This window comes from Crocodylus siamensis, chromosome 7 (assembly GCF_052110815.1).
Source record: "Crocodylus siamensis isolate JL-2025a chromosome 7, ASM5211081v1, whole genome shotgun sequence".
NCBI lineage: Eukaryota > Metazoa > Chordata > Crocodylia > Crocodylidae > Crocodylus > Crocodylus siamensis.
In genome coordinates this window covers 1,726,753-1,748,877 of record NC_143401.1, presented here as the reverse complement: position 1 = coordinate 1,748,877, position 22,125 = coordinate 1,726,753, and the positions used below count along the sequence as shown (strand labels likewise).

Genomic DNA, 22,125 nt, shown 5'->3' with positions numbered 1-22,125 from the left:
GAGCCTCCAAGCTTCATTCATCACAATATACAAATTAAAAAAGAAAGGTGGCAATACAGATGTTGTCACAAGAGTGTGCAAAAGCCTAGAGCAGGCAAAGTCCTATGGGTTGGTCAATGACTAGGCTATGAATCGGAGGCCGGGTAGAGATTATCCGTTCGTTATCTCACCTCTATTAAGTCTTCCCCAGAGCGGCCCCCTACACACTGAAAACTAAGTGGAACGCGGCAGTGATGCTCAACAGGATCTCACGTTTATTATTGAGAAGTGATTAATGGTGAAAAGAAAGGCAACGCCCATTCCTCATTGGTTTAACAAGAAACTGAAGAAACATGTTCACTACACATTTTACAATATTTTTTTTTTCCGTCCAAAATTCATTTTCCTGTAAACAAAACAAGTTTTTACCACTGTTCTCAGCTTTCAAATCAAATTAATCCAGACTTAATCTGTAATCCGTATAATGCACAAGAACAGAACATTTCTTAGGACTCCTAGTATTTGACTTTTGAGTAACAAAGGGTCAGAGAAAACGAACCATCCCTTAGACATGACTGTGTTGACAATTTCTGTTCAATTCTTCTACGCAAAACAACCCCCGCCCCCTCAAATTCTTCATAAAAATTCCTCTTCTTCCAGTCCGGGGGGAAAAAATAGATATTCCACTTGCAGCCGTGGAGGTCCAAAAAAAGTCACAACTCGGGGTTCCAAGTGCAAATGTCAAAACCAGGGGGGCGCAAAAGGGGCTGGCAGGAAGGGAGGCGGCAGAATTTAAAAATTAGAGAAAAAAGGCATGCGCCTCTTATGGACTTTAAAATCCAGAAAACATAGTAAAAAGACAAAAAACAAAGCGTATGCTCCAAAATCACAACCAAAGCCAAAAGAAAGGGGACAGTGTTTATCTCTACTCTAGCTAGAAGGGATTTTTTTTTCATAGTTTTTGTTTTTTTTAGTCCTATGCCTCTGGTGGAACTCCAAGACCTTCTTCTGCTTTGTTTTTTTAAACTGCAAGTTCGTAAGAGTCTTTTTTTTCTTTTTGTTTTGTTTTTTGAAGTCAATGAAATTAAGAAAAAAAAAGTCCTAATTCTCTCTGCAGTATATATTTTTTTCTTCTCTCTGAAAGATATCCCGAATGCAACCTCTGCTGCAGTCTCTGGGGGAGGGAGAGCCTTTTACTTGACGCGGCCTTGGCGCTCCTGTAGGAGGGGAAGGGATTGAGGGGGAGGGAGAAAGAAAGAAAGTTAGTCCAGAACAACCCTTACCAATCTCTCAGAATCACAGGGAATGGGATTTTGTTCCCCAGCATCTCCTACCTGAATATTTAGGCAGCTATCTAATTTCTGATGGAAACCACTTCTTGACACTCAGTGAACTCTTACAACACGCACGGTGCTTCACAAAGGACGAATCTGTTTTAAGAAGGCAACGGCTTACAGCCAGTGTCGTGATGCAGCACAGTCACATGCAGCCTTCCAGTTCTTCCCATTTCCCCTTTGTCACAGTTGCCACCATCCCCTCTCTCTGCCTCTCCCTGACCCTCATGCCAGCAATGCCTTTCGCAGAAAGGAATTGGTAAGGTCATACACGTCTGATCACATGAGAAACAGCTCTGACAAATCCAGCCTGCTTTTCCAGTTTTGTGCCACCTGACAGGAGTAACAGGACCAAAAAATGAGGAAAGAGAAAGAGCAGCACCAGCAAGGGGTCTTGTTCTCAGAGAGATCTGGGCCCTGGGAGATGGTGGGAAGCTAATCTGCAGAAAGCAGGTCCCCGAGACGAGTCTCCTGTTCTCAAGCCGGTCGGCAGGCTGGGAATCAATCTAGACATGAAGCAGGGACGAGGTACAGCCCTGCCCTGCATAAGGAAGGACTTTGATGCTGCCCCACGTGGATTTGTGGCAAAGGCCCATTGCCAAGGGGGTGCAAGTACTCGTGTAGGTCACAGGAGGACAGAAGACAAAGTGAAAGAGGTACATGTGCCCCAGAACAACCTGCCACTGAATTGCAATACTTGCCATCACCTAGCCCAGCCCCTGCATGTCCTGGCACCATGAAATTCGTGCCTCGCACAGATGTGCAAGTCACAGCGGAAGCTTTTGTTTCAAAGAAAGTGAGTGGGATGTCAACCATGCAGTGTCCACCCAGGCACCAGAACAGCAGCTTTGTGATGGCTCCAAAACCTAAAACCATTCGTCTCACTGCTAACTAGAGGACCTCCCCCTCCCCTAATCCCCAATTGTTTCAAGGCTCCTCACAATCACATTCATCTCTCTGCATCTGCGAACCCAGCACCCCGCACCCTTCCCTCGACATCCTCTACCCCACATCCATGCACCATCAGGGCAAAAGTCTGCAGTCGGCTGAAAATCAGAAGGCTGGTACAGAGCAGAACGGAAAGATAGCCAGGGTTGCTGCGTGGACAGGCCTGCTTTTATATTTAGCTCAACTTGAAGATGTTTCACACAGCTGCTACTAAGCTTCCCTCTCCTACCCCAGCCATACAACGCAGGAGCTCTGCTGCCAAGCTTGCTCCATAGAGGATTATGTATGCAGCAGGCAGACGCTCCCTTACACGTGCACAAGACTGCAGGATTTAGTTTTGATGTGCTATCGATATATGGAGTTATGATGGCTGATCCTTGTGCCCCACTGCTGACCACATCTCTGTGCATGCCCTAGGTATCATGTGCCAAAATTCACAGAAAGCTGGGACCTCACTAGAACTATTTTGGACCCTGTTCCTTCCCTCTAGAAGCACTCAAGCACCAGCAAGGCTAGCCCACCGGCTCACGCTGGACAATGCCAGCTCCAGATGCTTGTTACACCGGTGTCGCCCCCCCCCACAGCGTGGCACACCACAGAGTACATACAGTTCAGTAGAAAAGCACTTTTCCCCAATTTAACCACTCTTCCACTGGGATAAGAGTGGCCATACATGCAATTAAATCAGTATAACTTCTTGCATAACCATGGGACCTTTTCCTGCAGACAAGGCTTGTTCCTCAACCTAAACCAGTAACTGTCTCTCTCCTCTACCACACAGAGAGCAAAGCAAGCAATGGTTTAGGTTCAACACTTCTTTCCTGGGAGCATTCAACACACGGAGCATTGGCTGGGCTATGCCTAGCCACCCTCTGCCTGTGACAAAGCCCTCTCTGATGCTGCACTTGCTGGCATTTCATCTTTTAGAGGAAAAGCACCAGACTAAAATGTGAAGGCTGCTAAGTACACCCAGCAAGTAGCCACAAACAAGTGAAGCAGCTCTAATTCTTTTCATAGGAGAGGTCTGCTCAAGTTCAGGCAGGCTTTATGTGCCCATTTGGAGAGGGGGGTGGTGGGGAAAAAAACCTTCAGCAAAAGAGTCCCTTAATGGAGAAACAAACTAGGCTTGATCCTAAAGAAAGCCAAATACTTGAGGGGAAGCCACAAAACAAACTGTGGTTGCCAAGTCCTGTCCTTCTCTGCCTCCTGCTATCCAGCACATTTCGCCAAGCAAGGACAGATGGCAGCATGATGCATCCGTGCAGGAAGAAACCAAAACTGCCCGAGCTCAAGCCTTCGTCTTGGTGGTTTCAAGCCGGCTGCCAAGGCTCCACAGCACTGTCCCCCCACTTCAGCCTGGAGTGGGAGCGCCCTGGTCTGCCCCACAGATGGTGGGTACAGTCCCTGCTGGGTCCTTCAGCCAATTAGCTGACCAGATGGACCCACAGCAACTGGTCTAATTAGTCACATCTCCTTCCCTGCCGCGTAAGGAAAGTTGCTCCAAAGACTGCAGTGTGGTTAAGAGCAGGGAGCGGGACAGACAGCAGAGAAAAGGGGAGCAAAGGGCTAAGGACCCATCACTGGGCCTGAGCCAAGAAAATCCTGGGAAAGGAAAAACAAATGTGATGCAGAAACAGGGGTGCTGGTTGTAGCCGTGTTGCTCTAAGGACACAGGCAGACAAGGTTCTTTGGGTAGATGTGATATCTTTTATTACTCCAACTAAAGAGTGGGAAAAATTGTTCTTTGCAAACTTCTGGGCACAAACACCCTTCAGCTTACAAAGAACAGTTTTTCCAACTCTTTAGTTGGTCTGATAACAGACATTACATGTACCCAAAGAACCCTGCCATGCAGAAATAGAGCACCCCAAAGAGCATTTCCTTCCTCCCTCACCCCACACATGTGCAACCAGCAAAAAGGGACAGACTGGAGAAACAGCAGAAGTAAACTTTACGGCCTGATGTACTGCAAATCTCTTGAATTCAATGCTCAGCATAAAAACCTGAAGAAGCCCGAAGTGCTAGTGCCCCATAGACAAAGGCAAGCCTCTGTACCTGCCCAGCCCTGCTGCTTCAAAGAGCAGCCAGAGGACTTGATAACACAGCAGCTGTTCCAGCTTGCAGCCCATGAGGCCATGATAAAGGTCCATGGGAACATGAGAGACTGCTAAAGCAGGCCCCAAAGGGCCATGGGGAGTCTCAAGAAGTGGGTAGGGTGGCACATACGGCAGGAACCAACTGGCCCTGTCCTGTATGTTTGACATACGAGGGACAAACAAAATAGCACAGCATTTCCATGTGATCAGCTTAAGCTGCATTTTCCAACAGACTTGGGTCACTCTTTGTTGATCCAAGGCAGGAATAGGAGGGGGGAAAGGTCTGAGCTGTCAGTGAATGGTCGGGCCACTGCATGAGAACCCAGAGTTTCCCAAAGACTATTCACTCCTCTGGATATCACATAGCAGTGGCCTGAAGACAGCAGGCTGGTCACAGGGCACTGCCTCATTTTGAGCCACTCGACCCATGAGTTTTGCACACCATACTTTTCCATGTGACTGCAAGGATGTCAGACGCTTCGGAGTGACAGAGTGGGTGGCATGTGATGTTGCTGGGATGTCGTTGGCACTACAGAAGTTGACAAATCCTTGTATTAGGCCATTCTGCCTCCTCTTAGGACACAAATGGCCACATTCTTACCTGTGCAAGCGAGTCTAGCTGAGATTAATGGGAGATGTGCACTCTGCTCCACAGCAGAATTTAGACCATCTTCAATAGCTTTTGCTGGAATAATCTTTTTTTCCCTCCAGCTTACAATCATTTTGTTCACTTAGTAGTGAAAAGACCTCCCACTTAGCTACGTGAGTAATGGCAGCTGGGTCCACCAGCTATGTCCTGATTCTAGACATGCGCTGTCAGGCTCTCCCCAGGATCAGCTTGAAGTGTGCTTATGGTCAGCACAGGGAATAACGCACTAAAATGGCCCCATGCTATTCTGCTCATCTGTGCAGTTCTGGAGTCTTAATGGTTTGGTTTACAAGCAAAGACAAGTCTACACCATTGTCAGCAGGCAAGGTCCAACAGCTGCAGAAGAGTGTTGCATCTTGTCCTCACAGGCCCACCAGTAAAACCTGCTTCACTTAAATTACAGTTTTGTTTTTTTTATGCTAGCAACAGAAATTGATTCAATGATGAGAACTGCACTCCCTCTTGTAACTGGGCTCCTGACCTTGCAAAAAAATCCATATATTTAATGTATTAATATCAAGTCTTTATTAAGATGTCTCCCCTTCTCCAACAGCAATTGAAAACCAAAGTCAAAACCATGATTAAAAAAAGGCCCTACATAGCTGGCCGCCAGGTAATGAGACACAGAGCCATCAGGGAGAATGTATGCTGAAGACGGACACACAACCATGTCGTGGAAGTCTGAACCGCAAGACACTGAAAAGCACTCTACTCTGGCAAGCTTCAACTGGCACCATGGAAAAAAAAGAAGGGGAGGTAGGACTCTTTTAACTGATGCAAAACGCAGAGAACATGATGCTATTTTAATACCAGACCAAGTTTGCAAGAAGGCCTGGCAATTTGCAAGTTCTGGCTTCCTCTTAACAGACAACATCACTTAAGGTTTTCCTAGGTTGCCTTTTACTCTGACATTTAGCAAAGAAACAGATAAGAAGTCATGCAGAGAAAACAGGGAAGAGAAAAATGCCAAAGAAGTTTGGCTGTAGTCAAATCTTCACTAGTTTATAAACGTATACAGCATCAATTGCTCCAGTAGCTTGGTATTTTACCATCAAACCACCAGCTTTGAGGGGGGATGGATAAAGAGGATGTCAGAAGGGGTGTTCCAGAAGTCCTAGGACTGAGCTTCTGCATCCACAGTGGTAGTCACGTGCAGTCAGATGGCCCAAGTCGTCAGAAGGCAGCAGGCAGGCTAAGTCCCATAAGACCTACCGACTTTCAGAGCAGCATCAAAACTGATGCAACCCAGTGCAAAAGAAGGACACTACCTCTTTCTTCAGATTATCAAATTTGCATTTTCGAGCAGCGACAAATTCTATTTCTACTCATATTTAGGGAGTACTTCTTAGCAGAAGCTGCTTTCATAGGAAACAAATGGTGTATGACTTCAAAGTAACTATAACACACTGATAACCTCAACTGCCCAATGATACTTCACATTTAACCAGGTGTCCCTTTCTAGTGAAATCCAGTATTTAAAGCCACACAAATATATGGGTAGAATCATAGAAAGTGAGGGTGGGAAGGGACCTTAGGAGGTCATCTAGTCCAACCCCTGCTCCGAGCAGGACCAGCCTCAACTAGATCATCCCAGCCTAGGCACTGTCTAGCTAGGTCTTAAAAACCTAGGTGGGTGACTGGTCTCCAAGCAGCTTGCTAGCATACCTTACTAATTAAAAACTAATGCCTGTTATGGGAGTTCCTCAGTGGGAACCCAGACTTGTCTCCCATACTGGCCTTCCCACCCAGGCCTGGTATTTCTCTACTTACATTGTGTTTATAGGCAAGATGTGAATTTACAGCCTCCATACCAAGCTTTTCAGAAAGACAGAAAAACCATCTAGGGAGGGGATAAAGAATTCAACGGCCAAGACATCTGATCCTTGCAGGGAATGAAAGGACGCTATACATATTTCAAGTTGAGGGAGAATTCCCAGTGCCAGCACAAGTTGGTAGCTTTGTGTTGGAGGGGTTTTTTTTATTTTTTTTGAATAGCCAATTGGAGATTTTCAAGAATTGCCTCTGAAAGCTATAGTCAACAGGAATAAAATTGACCAAACTATTCATGCTGCTACTAATGGCCTTGTCCAGAAACATTTTCCTACTGGCTAAACCTCCCTCACAAGGTTTGCTGGCCAGCTGATACACATCCTAGCTCTCAAGACATTAGGGAAGAGGAAAAAAATACTTTTAATTTCAGTTCCTTGTCTTATGTATTTGACAACACATTTTATTTGCACGGTTAAGCCATTGTCTTTGCATGTCTTTCCAGGAACATGAATCAGGACTCTATGTAGAGACCTGGTTAAAGCTGAGTTCTCCCCATCCGGTTTTAGCAGTGTCACTGGCATTTCCCAAGCACCTGCCTTTGAAGGCTAGAGAATGCCCCAAAGAGTACTGCTGCACAACAGTGAGAGTGAAATGATGCTCTCCCCTGAAGACTTGACGTCAGGGACTTGTTTGTCACATAAAATGGGTTTACTTACTTTGACTATATTAAGTAATAGCACTGAATAGAAATGTTAGCACTGTAGAATCCAGACCACAAGATGGCCTGGAAAGAACAGTGTCATGGTTCAGACCCTTGATTAATGCAAAGCTGATAATGTATTCATTATATCTGCTGGTACACAGTCCAAATGGGGCAGTTGCATTTGAATACCAGTGAAGCCTGAATGCTACACCCACCCACACTGAATGTGAGCAAGCACTTCATTCTGCAAGCAAAAGAAACTTAACATTCATTTCAGGATAAGGACAAGCAGCTATACTTTCTCCCACTTCCATTAACCGTATCAATAATTCAATTCATGAGGTCAAAGAAGGACAGCAATACTCCCTATGACCTTTTGTATAAATCTTACTGTTTCAGTCGTCTTTGAGAAAGAATCTGGGGGAGGATCAGCCAGGACAAGAAATCTAAATTCCAGCTTAAGTCAAAAGTATGTTTAAGACTTAACACTATAAAAATGTAAATAGCTGAGCGTCAACCAAATTATGACCTTCCATGTGAAGATGATCCTGAGGATGCTCTCTCAGAGATCTACCAAGGCGCTAAAAAATTCTTAAGAGACAGTCACTTTATAGAAAATGTCTTAAAAACATACACCATATATAAATGACTGACAGCCAAGGGAGCAAAACAACTAATACTACTAATTTACAAGGAGGGAAAGGATTAAGAAGCATTTTAATTTCAAGATTTAATATAAAACACAGGGAGATGAGAATGAAATGCTAGGTGATTTTTATTAACACTTTATTTTTAAAGGCTTCTACGTTGGTGTTGCAGTGCAAATAATGGAGAACTATGCTGTCATCTCAAAACTACTCAGCGCTGTCGTTTTACTAAATTCTAACAGTCTGAAACTGGAAATGCCGTCTTCATTATGAGCTCTCTCTACAGACTGGCTTGCAGAAACCACCCCCAAATGCTATGTCATTAACTTATCAAATGTATTGTTACACTACTTATCCTTCAATTAAAGAGCAGCACACTGGGCAGCCACTGACTGGAAAAAGCTACAGTCAACTCTGTTGTAGTGATCCGCTTGCATAATGACAACTCTTGTTAACCAGGACCTCCTTGGACAACTTGGCTGCAGTAAAAGCGCAGTTGCACTGTTTTAGTTGGCAAATATCCATTTTTTGTGCCACTGAGGATTGGTTTATTAATTTGTAAATCCAGAAGATGGTACAATTATAAGTAGAACAGAAAAGCATCTTGGAAAATAAGGCAGGGGGTCTAATAATTCCAGTTAGCATGTTCGAGCAGCACAAAGGGGAAACAAAAAGAAAAAAGAATCCTATGAAATGAATACCTGTCACCCAGCACTTTTACATGAGACATAAAACAGGAAAGTGTCCTTTCACACATTCAACTCTCATGTGATGCCTTCTAGCAAAAAACCAGTTAGGAACAGCTCATGTAAAGCAATGCCTACTACACTCTGAATATATAAGGTTCATATACTTTTATTTTTTGTTAGATTCTCATCAGCTTTCAGCTCTGCCATGTAACCTGCACTTCTGTACTGGGGAGATAAGCCAGGCAACAGAAGAGTGTACATGCCAAGATGCACAGCGTTTCCAGAAAGTGAAATGGCTGACAAGCATCCAGCTTTGGAAACAGGCGACTTTCCCCAAGAAATAGCCGCAAGAAAATAATCTGAGGAGCAGCAGTCACCCAGAGGTGTGCGATGCATCTTTTGGCCAGCGGCTAACGAATTTCTGCCAGCAGGATGCCCATGCACCACTGCTTGATGATGTCTTTTAGAGTCCCCTTTCATGCCAAAATCCCATGAACTTCTGGGGAATCCTGCTTCTAAGCCACACCAAAAACATTCACAAAAGCACCATAGTGACAGGTGCTGCTGCCTGGGGCTTACCAGGGGGAAATACCCAACACCCCCAGATTTTAAGGCTTTCATTCTAATTCATTATTGTACAAATAACCAGCACCACCTCTACAAACACTTCTCCGCCAACACCACTTCAAAGACTGCTGTCACCAAACAGGTCAAGCCTGCATTCATCACTGACACAGGAGCCAACACACACCTCAGGTAGACACCAAGAAAAGCTTCCACAAGTTAGCTCTGGCTAACACATCCTGACATTTTTAGGGGATTCCCTCCATCACTGGCTTCTTTGCAGAGTTTGCCAGCTGCTATTTGGCACCTGGTTCACAGTCAGAGATGAAGTCCATTCCCAGTAAGGGGATAATGGCTTTTCTCCACTCACAACCTGCACTGAATCCAACTCGGTGACCCAGAGGTGAAAGGCTCCGAATCCGACTACAGACATTCAAGAAACACATTTTAAACTTCTCATTTCCACAACTTAAAGGATCAGTTTCACAAGCCACTGGTCAATTTTAACAGCTGTTAAAGCCCTGCAGTTTAATGCGATTCATTAACTCACTAAAACCTGATGTCATATATTAACTCATTTACTTTATACATCACCAGGGAGTAGGGCGGGAAGGGACCTTACAAGGTCCTTCCATTTTAGAGGTCTTATAATGGCTTCTAATTATTAGAAATGAAGATCTCATCTTCTACAAAAAAATAAAATAAAATAAACTGAAGGAGAACATAGGATAAGAAGAGCCAAAAATGTAACTACATTTTTGTTCTTAAAAGTATCTAGTCTCACTAGTGAAGTTTTCATTTATTCTCAATAAAGTGCTTTGAAGTCAATGGATAAAGAGCATTAAATACGAAGTAATGTACAGATACACACACGATAAAGAAAAACAGTCATTTATAGTCTGTCCATCATTTATCACAGCAAACAGGTTAACTTCCATTATTTAGGAGGCCCTGGAATTAGCAGAAATGAGCATTAGAGATTAGGAGTCAGAGCAAAGATATTCTGTGCTGACAGCTGGCCTTACTGTACCTAGGTTTTGAGTAAAAATACAGTGGATGAGCTTGTGATCCTTGGGTAAATGGAATGGTTAGTGAAAGCATCACTTCAAATTTTGTTAAATTCAAGGAAAAAATAAGAGCCAAGAGTGTAGGAAAAAAGGGCTGGGGTTTTTTTTTTGCTTTACTCAAAGTGGTTGTGTTTTTTGGGGGCCCTGTAAAACATAAGCGGACAGTCACCAAAAGATCATGAAGCTCTAATTCTCCTCTTTGGAATGTGTATGCTTCTTCCCTCCAATATTACAAAATAGCAAGAAATACAAATGGGGTTAAAAGAACAAACAAAACCACCTCTGCCTTGGAAACGCTACAAGAAAAATATATGTACATAAGCTACGTCGGGACACATTTCGATGAGAAAGGTGCAGCCCTCAAATATGCCACTTCAGAGGGAGGTGACTATTGCCCTGACCCACCAGGACTCTGCTACTGAGACACAAGCCGGGGACGAACAGTCCTATCTAGCATATCCCCCGTTCCTACTTTGAGACCGCGGCACTTCTGACACCCCCAGCAGCTGCACAACTCCTCTGGACTCAACCCCAGCTCCAGCGATACCCTGTGCAAAGTGCTCCTTATCAACATGGAGGCAAACATTCCACCTGGATACGCTGGCACTGGACTTAAACAATACAGAAGGTTTTTCTTTTTGATGCCAACTCCCTCAAGTCCACGGAGCCCACACATTCTGGCCAGCGTGCTGACGACTGCCACAGCAACAGGGCAGTCACAAAGCAACATCAAATACAACCCAGTAGCAAGTGCTTAAGATATTACTTCCCTTATTTTTGAGCCAGGAACACAAAAGATGCTGCCATCCTGCTGAAAATAAATCTCATACTGTCCCCATTAAACATGCACGACCATTTTGTTGAGGACAAGACAACACTTTTGAGAAAATGCATGCTACTATTTTAAAACAAAGATAAAGCAGCCCCCATGCTGCAGAAGTCCAGGACAGCGGTGGTGACTATAAGTGGTTTCAAGAAGCCTGACAGTAGCTTGAATTAAACTATCAGTTGCAGCAGTCCTGGCTATATGAGGAGGGCCACGAGGAAAAGTGCTTCCCAATATGTTGCCTTTTGGTCTGGTTTTCTAATGACTGGCAAAAAGTGGAGATGGACATTCAGATAAGAACATGGGAAAGGACAGGCAACAGGAGAGAAAAATAAAGGAATAGGTGCTCAAAACCAAACAGATGAATTAAGCTTTCCAGCATCCCTTTATGAACTGAAGGATGTGGCATGACCATACCCACTCACATGCCTGTCTGAATGATACAGGGAGCTCTAAAGACGTTAACTCTACCAACACACGTCAGGTACTGACACATATTGGACAGCGAATCCAAAAAAGCAGGAGATAACGTGGAAGAGATGCCAGAATTTTTATAAAGGGCTATGAGAAAGTACATTTATCAAGGTCACATTGTAGAAGGCAGCTCTGTAGGAACCACTGTAAATCAAATAGAGGCTTGGGCAAGTTTGAAGCCAACTGCAACAACTGTGGCTTGTTAAAAGCTCAGCACCAGCCAAGCTTTGCGATATTTAAGCTTCAAGGAACAAGAATGTAGAACATCTCTGGAAGATGGTGCTGTGGAGACTGACTGCCGAGAGACAAAGAGCCCTTAGCAACAGGATTTCTCCAACACAAAAGAAGTCTGACAGGCCACGGACAGGGAGTCTGCGCCATTAACTGATGCTGGGGCACTGAAAGTTTAACACGCTGCCTCCACTCTGGTATGCGAATCCTTTTCAGGCGGCTGGGCTGAGGTGCTTAACCACTACTGCACATACAAGATTTGTTCTTGCCAAGCAGTCACAAGGCAGAACTGTCAGCCTCCATTCTATTTATGCCTGACAAAGCTGGAAGCCGAAAACCTCTCCTTCATCAAAAACTACTGCTTCTCATTGAAGGAATGAAACAGCAACTACACACACGCACAAAAAAAACCAAACCAAAAACACCTCATGGATTTTCAAAGCTGCGTCAGAGCCTTATCCGAGAGGTCAAGCTGCTGCGGTAAGACAGCATTTCCTCAATGCCGGACATTGCAGGGCAGGGCCTCGCAAGGAGTTATGCACAACACAAAGCAAATATCAATCTACAAAAATCATTCCTTGCCCAGTAATTTCAGAGATCTGGGTTTGACTTGCCTGGGTGAGGAAGAAAAGCTCCCAAAGTGTTACAGCTTTGGTGGTTTGGGGAATTTGTAAGTAGACAGGTTTGGTGGTATCTTTTTATTGGACCAATTGTACAGTTGGGAAAGACATTAGACAAACTTTTGAGGGTAAAGTGTCCTCTCTCAGGTCTGGGAAAGAAGTAGGTAGAAGTCTAGTAAATTAAATACCAGACAAAACAATGGCTTACATTTAGCTCCACATGCTAGGGTCTTCCCCTTTCTGCCTGCATTTGTTCTCAGCCCTCACACCATCTTCTGTGCTCTCCGTCCAGCTGCCCTCTGTGCTGATCTCTTGCTACCTTTCGCTGCTCCCCAACATCTGTCCTTTCTTGTGCCGAATGTTCTGGCGCTCGGCACTGGTTACCAATAAAACATCCTAGAAATTCCACTTCTAAACATGCCCCGTGCCTGGGCTGCCATGATCAGATCTCTTATTCTCCCACTGCCTAAAATGCAACCACCAGACAGGAGCAGCATGGGTCTCAAGTGATCATCGTGGCCAGCTGAGTTGAAATGGAAAGCTCATACAACTGTCAGGTTCAGTGCATTCCCACCTATCCTCTCATCACAGGTTTTCTACAAAGGGACACCTGTGCTAAACACTAGTCAAGTTTTATAACTGGCATCACATTTCTATGGTAACAGAAGGTGTGATCCCATGGGTAACTCTCATCATTCAAACTTCTACTCCATGACTGCCATACTGAGTAGTTTGAAGCTCCTCTTTTACTGTTTTAAATACTAGGTGGAGGATTCCTTGCTGCTAAGACTGAAGACAGCCTTTGAAAACTTTGCAACATGCTAATTTTAAGTTATCATTTAGATCCAAGTGGAGTTATATCCCTAAAAGGCAGAAGGGTTATCTACAGGTGAATTTAACATAGAGTGGCATCACAAATTAGAATTCCAGACCCCAAAGTCACTGACTTTCCAACAAAACCAGAGTTTGGATGGCATTTCAACAGCTCTACTAAGAATGCTTTGAGAACTACAGTTCTTCAGTTAGCAAACAATCACATACCTATTCCTTGATTTCTGATAGGGGCTTTATCAGAAATTTGACAACATGAATCCTTCCTGCCCCCCAATCAGGTGAACGCAGGAAATTAAAGTTGGTGATTGCTGGCTTTGAGTCCAGGTTAGAGCAGGAAGGGGCTATGCAAAATGTTTCTAGCCAGCTCTGCCCAGAACATCAGTGTTGAGCTACAAGCCTCCTACTCTAGTTTCCATCTAGAGCAGAGGCTGCCAAATTAGGTGGTAGGTTTCTGATGCAAAAAAAGTGGTTGACCAGGAATTAAAACTGAAACCCACAAGACAGATGAACTCTACTCTCCAGAATGGTATATTCATTCATTGTGCCTCCCAGCTCCTTTAGCTCCCCACCCCACACAATCCAAGCAGACAGGGAGGCAGGTTACCTTTTTAACATTTTCCTCTTCCTCCTGGCGTTTCTCATAGTGTGAGAAGTCATCGAAGATGGAAGTGGTGTGCTTGTAGGTGGCAATGATTTTCAACACCTGCTTAGCCTTTTCCAGAGGCACCTCCTGAGTGTCCCTGGAGTTGGTCACTGGCTTATTCTCGTTGTTCTCTAGGCGGATGTGCCGGAGTTGGCTGTTAGGAACGTCCTTCACAAATATCCACCTGACATCAAAGCGTCCCTTCCATTTGTCCTGGGACCACACACCTGCACATGTGTTGTAGTCCACAGCAGATTTCATTTCTGCTACGCCGCAGAAGTGACCACTGCCGTTGACACTGAACAGTAAGTAAACAGGGCCTTTCCCATTCATGGAGCGATAAGCAGCATCCAGTCTCTTGTTGCCATGCTCTGTACTGCACCAGATATTATATTTAATGGAACGGTGGATATCGTCCTCAGAGTAACTCTTAATGATGAAAACCCGGCCATGTTTTGGGTTCCAGTCAAAATCCTTGGGGTTGTAGTTGTTGATGGATCTCAACTTCTCCAAGACTGGGTGCGGTTCCGAAGGAGCAGAACCAGAACTTGCTTGAGACTGTCCCACTCCATTACCATCCACTCCATTTTGACCAAAGCCATTGCCACGATTACGAGGTGCAACCCAGCGGGTGGGCTGAGCCGCCTGCTGCTGCACTGGCAGCTGAGCTGACTGTGGTGGTGGTGGAGGCAATGGCTGTGGTTGTTGCCCTGGTGGAGCGTGGGCCACTGGTGGGCTATTATTGATCTGCTGACCCACTGGTTGAGGGGACACCTGGGTTGGCTGTTGACCAATATTCTGAACTAAAGCCTGGGAAGGAGCTTTTGCCACCGGCCCTTTGTTATCCCAAGTTCCAATATCCATGTTATGCTTTATTGGGGGTGGTGGAAGACTCGAACCTGCAATACCATTCTTGGTCTTCAGCTTGGGCTGTTGTTTTGCAGGTTTGCTAGCAATATCAGCCCAGGAAGTTGGTTTTGGAGGAGCGATAGTGGCTGGAGGCAAGCTGTTAGATGCCACAATATTACTGGTAATGGACCCACTACCAACAGCGGACCCCACAACTTTTGGGACATTGCTTGCAACATCTGTACTGCCCAACTTCAGTGCTGCCATGCCTTGGTCTATGGTATTCATGCCAGGAGCCTTATTCAGAGTCTCATTGGCAAAAGCAGACTGCCCATCAATCATGGCTCCACCCAGCGAGCTAGGTGCATAAGCGTAATTGCTGCTATATCCAGAGCTTTGAGTGGACTGTCCCTGAGAACTGTTATTCCCCCATGCTGAAAAGTCAATCCCACTTGGAAAGAAGTTAAAGCCATGCTGTCCGAGGAATGGAGTGCTGCCAAGGGCCCCTGGCTGTCCAAACATGGCATCTGGGAGAAAGTGAGGCTCCCCATTGCTCAGCTGTCCATAAGATGTTAGGTAGGGCATAGGTGGGTCACCCCCTGTAGACCAGGGAGCTTCACCTAATGAGTAGGAGAATCCAATGGATGGACTGTAGTAGCTTGGTAAGTAGGAGTCAGACATTGCAGTGTATGCATTATTCTGCAAAACAAAAACAAGCACTGAACAGTTAGAACAGATCTTTGGCAGCCCTGGAATCAAAAGCCACTTTTCCCATGCCCCATCCCCCAACTTCAGAGCCCCTTTTCAAGAAATTCAAAGCAGTTGGTAAGCAAGAACCGTGGCTTTTAAATGCACCTTTTGCCAAATATACCAAAATAATTTTTGTACCAGAACAAATTAAACAATTGAAATGAAAAGATTCATCAGAATTTTCTCTTTCGCTTTTAGCATCCTAGGAACTAAGAAGTCAGGGTGTCACCCATTCCAAGCTGAAGGATCATTAAGCTTTCAGACCCCTTTGTGGAACTGCAAAATGACTACAAAATACTCTGGGGCAGGTTCTATGTTTTATATAGAGTAATGAAGCCTTCATCAAGTACCACTCTGCCAAACTTTTTGAACACACGAAGGGCATTTTGTTGTTGTTTTTGGGTGCAAGAGGAAGGGAAGAAAGAAAGAATAGGATGTGCACAGAGTCAGCCCAATAGAGAAAGCACTACAAGCAGTTTCATTCAGCTGCCCCTTCTCCCCCGCCATCCTGATTAACTTCTCTAAGCTGATTATCCATGGAAACTCCCCCAAAGATGTAATATGAGAGAGCTCCAAATATTCCAAGAATTTGATTTACATTTCAAGTGTGTTCTAAAACTGCTTTGCCTCTCTAACTATACATTGACAACACATTCAAATAACACACAATGCAAATCTTTGCTATTGTGGCCTTTCTGGCATGGCTATGAGGACTACAAAAGAAAGCAGACTTCATGTAGAGAAGGAAAGAAAAAATCTGCTAACACTTTTGTTCTGCCCTTTTACACCCAAACAGTCTCTAGATTATGAAAGTAACTTACTAAGTCTTACAATTAAGAAACTTTGATGGATATCACTCTGACTTGCTTACAAGGAGAACATCTGTCACTTCATAGTTAAACCATGGCCCCCCAGGGAGTTGTTAAAGCCACGCTAATGGATTCTACCATCCAGTAATTTTAACCTGCATGCACACAGGTCTAGTGCTCTATGACAGCTTACATGACAATCCACTGCAGACCAGATAAGCCAGCTCAGGCTGAACCCCCTTCTTAAAACTTGGCTCACATTAGGTATCACTCCCTCATTTTCATTCAATCGTGTTTTTTCACATGCCAAGGGCAGCTCCCAAAGGATTCCATGCCTTACTAGACCCTCTGCAAGGTCTCACAGGAAAAGTGCTGCCTCTTCCACTCTAAGTGTAAGTAGCAGGTTATACCTGGCCCCAAATTTACCAAAATTAAAGATATATATATTTTTTTAAGTTTAAAGGTGCCAACGAGGCAAGGTTAGTTGTATTGTTTACAACATTCTCCTGCAGCAACCAAAACCCAAGTAAACAATGTATCCTGGTGCTAATGCATGAAAACTAGGAACAAATGTTACCGATCTTTCACATTCTTCTCAGCTGGGAAAAAGAAAAACAAGCAAGCAACAATCACCTTTAATTGGAGAATGCTGGTGTATTGTATAATCCAAGGACCTCCATCCTGCTAACCACAACCAAGTAAACAGTCTTTAAGGCTCAATCAAGTGAAAGTCTCACCTTGCATAAGCAGTCCCATTGACTCAAGAATATGATTTATGTTCCCCCCACCCCCTCTTTTATGGTTTTTAGTGGATACTGGTCTCCTTAAAAGGAGATTCTCTTCAGGTTTTGTTGTTTGTTTTAAAACAGAGGTAATTTAAAATGCAAGCTGGCAGCTAGCCTTATATAAATATAAACTCCAGACCACGTTTAAAACTTAGATTAGTCAAAGTGTCTTGATTAAATCTGTTCCTTGACACATCTCTCCCCTACAGCGCAAAGAAGTGACAGTTGGATCAAATCAGGCTGCTCATCAAGCCAACGTATCCTTTTCGGCTTTGCCTTTTTTGACTTTTAGCTGGGAGCCGGATTACAGAATATACTGGTGTACTATCTACATAATACCCACTGAAATCAGCAGAATCAATATAGAAACATACAAATTAGGGTTGAAATGCTTGATTAAAAATGCATTTAAGGCAGGCCTTTATATGTTCATTGACTGAAGTTATACCAATATGTGCATCAAGTCCAATATTTAGATGCAGCAAACCCTCAAGTGACAATGTCACAGATTTGTAACTAAAGCATTTAACTCCCCTAATGACTAAGTTGGTTGTAGCCGTGTTGGTCTAAGGACATAGGCTGACAAGGTTCTTTGAATAAATCTCATATTTTTCATTAGATCAACTGAAATAGTTGGAAAAATTCTTCTTTGCAAGCTTTCGGGTACAAACACCCTTCTTCTGGCAGAGGGAGCACCTACACTTTTTAAAAAGCCTATTGCCTCAACTTCACTGTTCTTGTGCATCTCTGTCCCTAGGGATCACTATTCTCTACTGTAGTTTTGCCTCTGTAAGACTAAATAACCATAGACTTAAGCTCTGAACACCAGGCAACTTTGATTCAGCAGGCTGATAAATTGGGTGAATTAAAGACTGTGCATCTGTGCCACTGGGTTACCTGGTATTCTCCATACGAGTTGGAATGAAGTTTCAAAAGGCTCCCATCACCCTTTTGAGTTTTGACCATGTTTAGTAAAGTTATTTCTTGAACAGTATGTATAGTTCATGTTTTGCTAAGGTACTTTCATTCTGATACTCTTTTCCTACCAGCCTGTTCCATTTGTGTAGCAGAGCCACAGTCAACGTAGTGACTAGGTGTTGGTTTCTCTCATTCTATTAACTGAACTGGTAAAATATGGATGGGAACAGGTGTCAAACTACACAAACACAGTGAGAAACGAAACCAAGTCATCCCAGTGGGTTTTAGCTTCATTGAGACTTAACCAGAAGTTGTGTCTCATTTGTCACTGCTGTTGACTATTTAAAAACGAATGCCATAGACTAATCTTGTTGGTTTTAAAGGCATTACCACCCCCTAAACATTTTCATTTTCCTATTTAAAAATGTATTATTCCCCTGTTTCTTAGAGCTATACTCACGTAATGCAGGGAAAAGGAATGAAAATTACTAAGACTTCACAAACACACCAAATGAACTGAAAAAGAAAGATACTGAACTTTTGGTTACAGTAAGACTACTCAGTTTAATAGATGAATAATTGCACAAAGAAGTTGATATTAACCACTTAAAGAGTTACATGTGCCTCAAAAAAAACAAAACAAAAACAAAAAAAAACCACTGGTGGTAGTTTTTATAAAAAGTAAAAGGTGCCATCAAGTAAGGGAAATAGGTACATTTGTCCAGCACTCGGAGAATAAATGAAAACAAATAAAGACCTGCTCAGATTAGAGGGATTTGAAGTTTAACTTGTACTCTTCCAGAGAACTAGATATACTAAATGATTTTAATGTTTAGCATCCTAAAGACTGCAAAATGATAGACTAAAAAAACCCAGGAGTGGAAGAAGGATCATGCTCTCTCAAACAAAGATGGAAGCCTGCTGAAGAATTCTTCTGGTAGCAGCCAATAATTTATGGCTCATCACCATTAGATAAGACATCCAAATAAAGCAGCATCATTGGCAAGAATGAGTATTTAAGATGCTCAATTTCTATACCCAATAATATTCCAACTACTCTTTGAGAAGGAAAAGACATGTAGAATAAGATAACTACTAGTCTGAATACACAGACCTACTGTAACTCAACTTATGGTGCCTCAAACCTACTTTATCCTGTATAACTTTTCCTGTCTTCATACTCATTAACAACCATATTTTTAACCGCCAAAATGCAGAAAAGTAATAAAATCCCTGGAATGGCACCTTCAGATACAACTGCAGGCTTTGCAGTTCATCTTTAAAGTTTAAAAAAAAAAATACAAACCACACACCCACTTATTATCAAATCCATCTATTCTGGGTTTTCTTGGTGGAAAACTAGAGCAAAGATCTATTTCAAGCATTTCCAGCGTGCTTGATAAGGAGATAAGAACTCTGATAATATCCTCAATAGCAGACAAGCCTCTAGAACATTACCACATTTTACTGAGAAATTTCACAATGAGATACAATACACTCACTCACCATCTTGTAAGAAATGAACCAAAAATGTGCAAGGGAAGTGACAAGTCATGAACAAAGCAAAGATCAGAACCAACTGGCTCAAGTTTTCCCTCTCTCTTTTCTAATTGTCACTGAAAATTTGGGTGTGGTGGGGAGGGGGAAGGGGAATTTTCAATGTTAATTACTACTTAAATGCAAGCGCTACTTACAAAATCAGACTTTGCAACCAAAAACTAAATTGAAGCCAAGGGCCAGTGTGCTTTCTTTTCAGAACACAGTCTCTATACTGAGAAAACATGATGTTATTTTAACAGCTAAAAAAACCAGTAAAGCTGGTAAATATCAAAATCCAAATCAGCTGTGGAACTAGGCATACAGGAGACCAAAAAGCCCAACCAAACACATTCATATTACCTAGTGGCAGGAAGTCAACATGATCATTGGCAAACTCTGCCCCTTAATAGGCAAATTCTTTCTTACTCACCGGCCTGGCCTGAGGACTTAAGTAGGGCTCGAAGTCGTCGTCGTTTAACCCATCCTTCTGATGCACAGACCCGTTTTGCACTACGAACAAAGTTCAGAGCGTGAAGAGAGACCCTATGCAGCCCTCATCAGCTTCACTTAAAGCGTTTCCAAGTGGAGCACTGCCTCGTTAAAAATAAGTTCCCCTCGCACAGGCTTCACACCCCAGCGCCAAATTGGGTGAGGGAAGGTGGCTGAATTAGCCCCTTCCAGAGAAGACCCCTGCTCCCAGAAGGGAAGGAGAGAGGAGCATCAGGCACCATGGCAGCATGCATGTTCCCCACAGCATTGCCAAATGATCATATGCGTATGATGATTATTGTACATTTCAACCCTTGTGCAACATCCCATCAATAATGGAAAGTGTCCAAAACAGGTGATAAGTTTTGAGGCAGCTCATTGATGCAACACTAAGTGGCTCTCAGACTTGGGTATCTCGGTTGTAGCCGTATTGCCTTAAAGGAAAAAGCAATCAGGACTTGTGGTAGAGGTGATTTCTTTCATTAGACTAACTAGATGCTTGCAAACAAGAACTAAGTGCCATGAAAGAATTTTTTTTTTTGCACAAGTCTACTTGGTCTAATAAGAGAGAGAAGACTCATGGTAGAGGTTCTCTCTTTTATTATAGCAACTAGAAGTTTGCAAAAAAGCATCTTTGATGGCATCGAATTCTTGTTTGTAAACAGGACTCATGGTAGAGGTCATTTGCAAAACAGAATTAGATGCCAAAGACATTTTTATTTGACTTGCTCAAACAGCTGTGAGATTTTCCAAGCGGTTGAGTTGGTGAAATAAAAGATAGCAGGTTTGCCTGAAGAACCTCGTGTGCCTTTATTCCGAGGCAGGCAGCAAGCCTGAACGTCTGAGAAACCATTCAGGACTCATGGTAGAGGTGATCCCTCGTATTAGATCCACTCAATTTGTGCCAAAAAAAAGTCTTTGATTTGGCAAACAACCTCTACCACGAGTCCGGCATGCAAACAAGAATTAGATGCAATTGTTTTTGCACAAATCCAGCAGGCCCGCTACTAGAGGCTGCCTCTCCCAGGAGTCCCGAATGCGCTCTCGGAGAGACCCCGCGTTGGACCTCATGCGTCTGCATGTCGAGGCGGGTGGCGAGCCCCTTCGGGCTAACCCTGCTCTCTTCAGTGACGCCAAGGCAAACCGTTCGGAGAACTCTCCCAGCTGTTTGAGCGGGTCCGATAAGGGGAAAAAAAAAAAAAAAAAAAAAGGAGGGAGAGGGAGAGCACGGCTGCGGCGCTGACCCCACAGACCCTGGCACGGAGGCGGCTGCGACCTCTGCCCCCGGGACCAAGCAGCGGACAGGCAGTGTGATGCGTGTGCTAGGGGCAGACAAGTGGGTCACTCAGGGGTGCGGCGTGCCAGACCCCCCGCCCCTCCCCCACATCACCCCACCCCGCCCTTCCCCCACTCACCTTTGTTGCCTTGGCCCTTGGGTCTCTGCGGCGGCGGCGGCGGCGCGGACATGCAAGAGAAAAGGCAGAGACGGCGGTGAGTCAGGGCCGAGCCCCAGGCCGCCATGGCGGGGCTGGGGCCGGGTGCGGGCGCGGCCGCCCCCCCCGCGGGCGCTGCCCCCCCCCGGGCCCGTACCTGCTCCAGGAGGCTGCTGGCCGACATGGCGCGGCGCGCGGGGGCGGCTTTGTCCGCGGAGCGGGGCGCAGCGCGGCTTCCCGGCGGACCCTGACTCGCCCGCTCGGGCGACGCTCTAGCCCCGCGCCGCGCCGCTCCGCTGCTCCCTTCCGGCCGCCGTCACGCGGGCGGGCCGCGCGCGCCGGCCGCAAGGGGGAGGGGCGGGGGGAGGCGGCGCGGGGCATGCCGGGCCGCGGGAGGACTCCGCGCGCCGGCGCCCCCTGCCGGCAGAGCCGCGGAGCGCGGCCAGGGGCCCACGTGCGCGGGGGGGGGGGCGGGGGGC

General features: G+C 44.7%; 1 protein-coding gene across 1 annotated transcript; it reads right to left on the bottom strand.

The window, feature by feature from the left end:
* Positions 1–231: 231 nt before the first annotated feature.
* On the bottom strand, positions 232–21,986 carry YTHDF2 (YTH N6-methyladenosine RNA binding protein F2). Its single transcript, XM_090057607.1, has 5 exons — positions 21,804–21,986; positions 21,629–21,653; positions 20,155–20,234; positions 14,036–15,622; positions 232–1,196 (listed from the first exon to the last, which is right to left on the bottom strand). The coding sequence occupies exons 1-5, from the start codon at positions 21,828–21,830 to the stop codon at positions 1,173–1,175; spliced, it is 1,743 nt and encodes a 580-aa protein (XP_089913733.1). The 5' UTR covers positions 21,831–21,986; the 3' UTR covers positions 232–1,172.
* Positions 21,987–22,125: the final 139 nt, after the last annotated feature.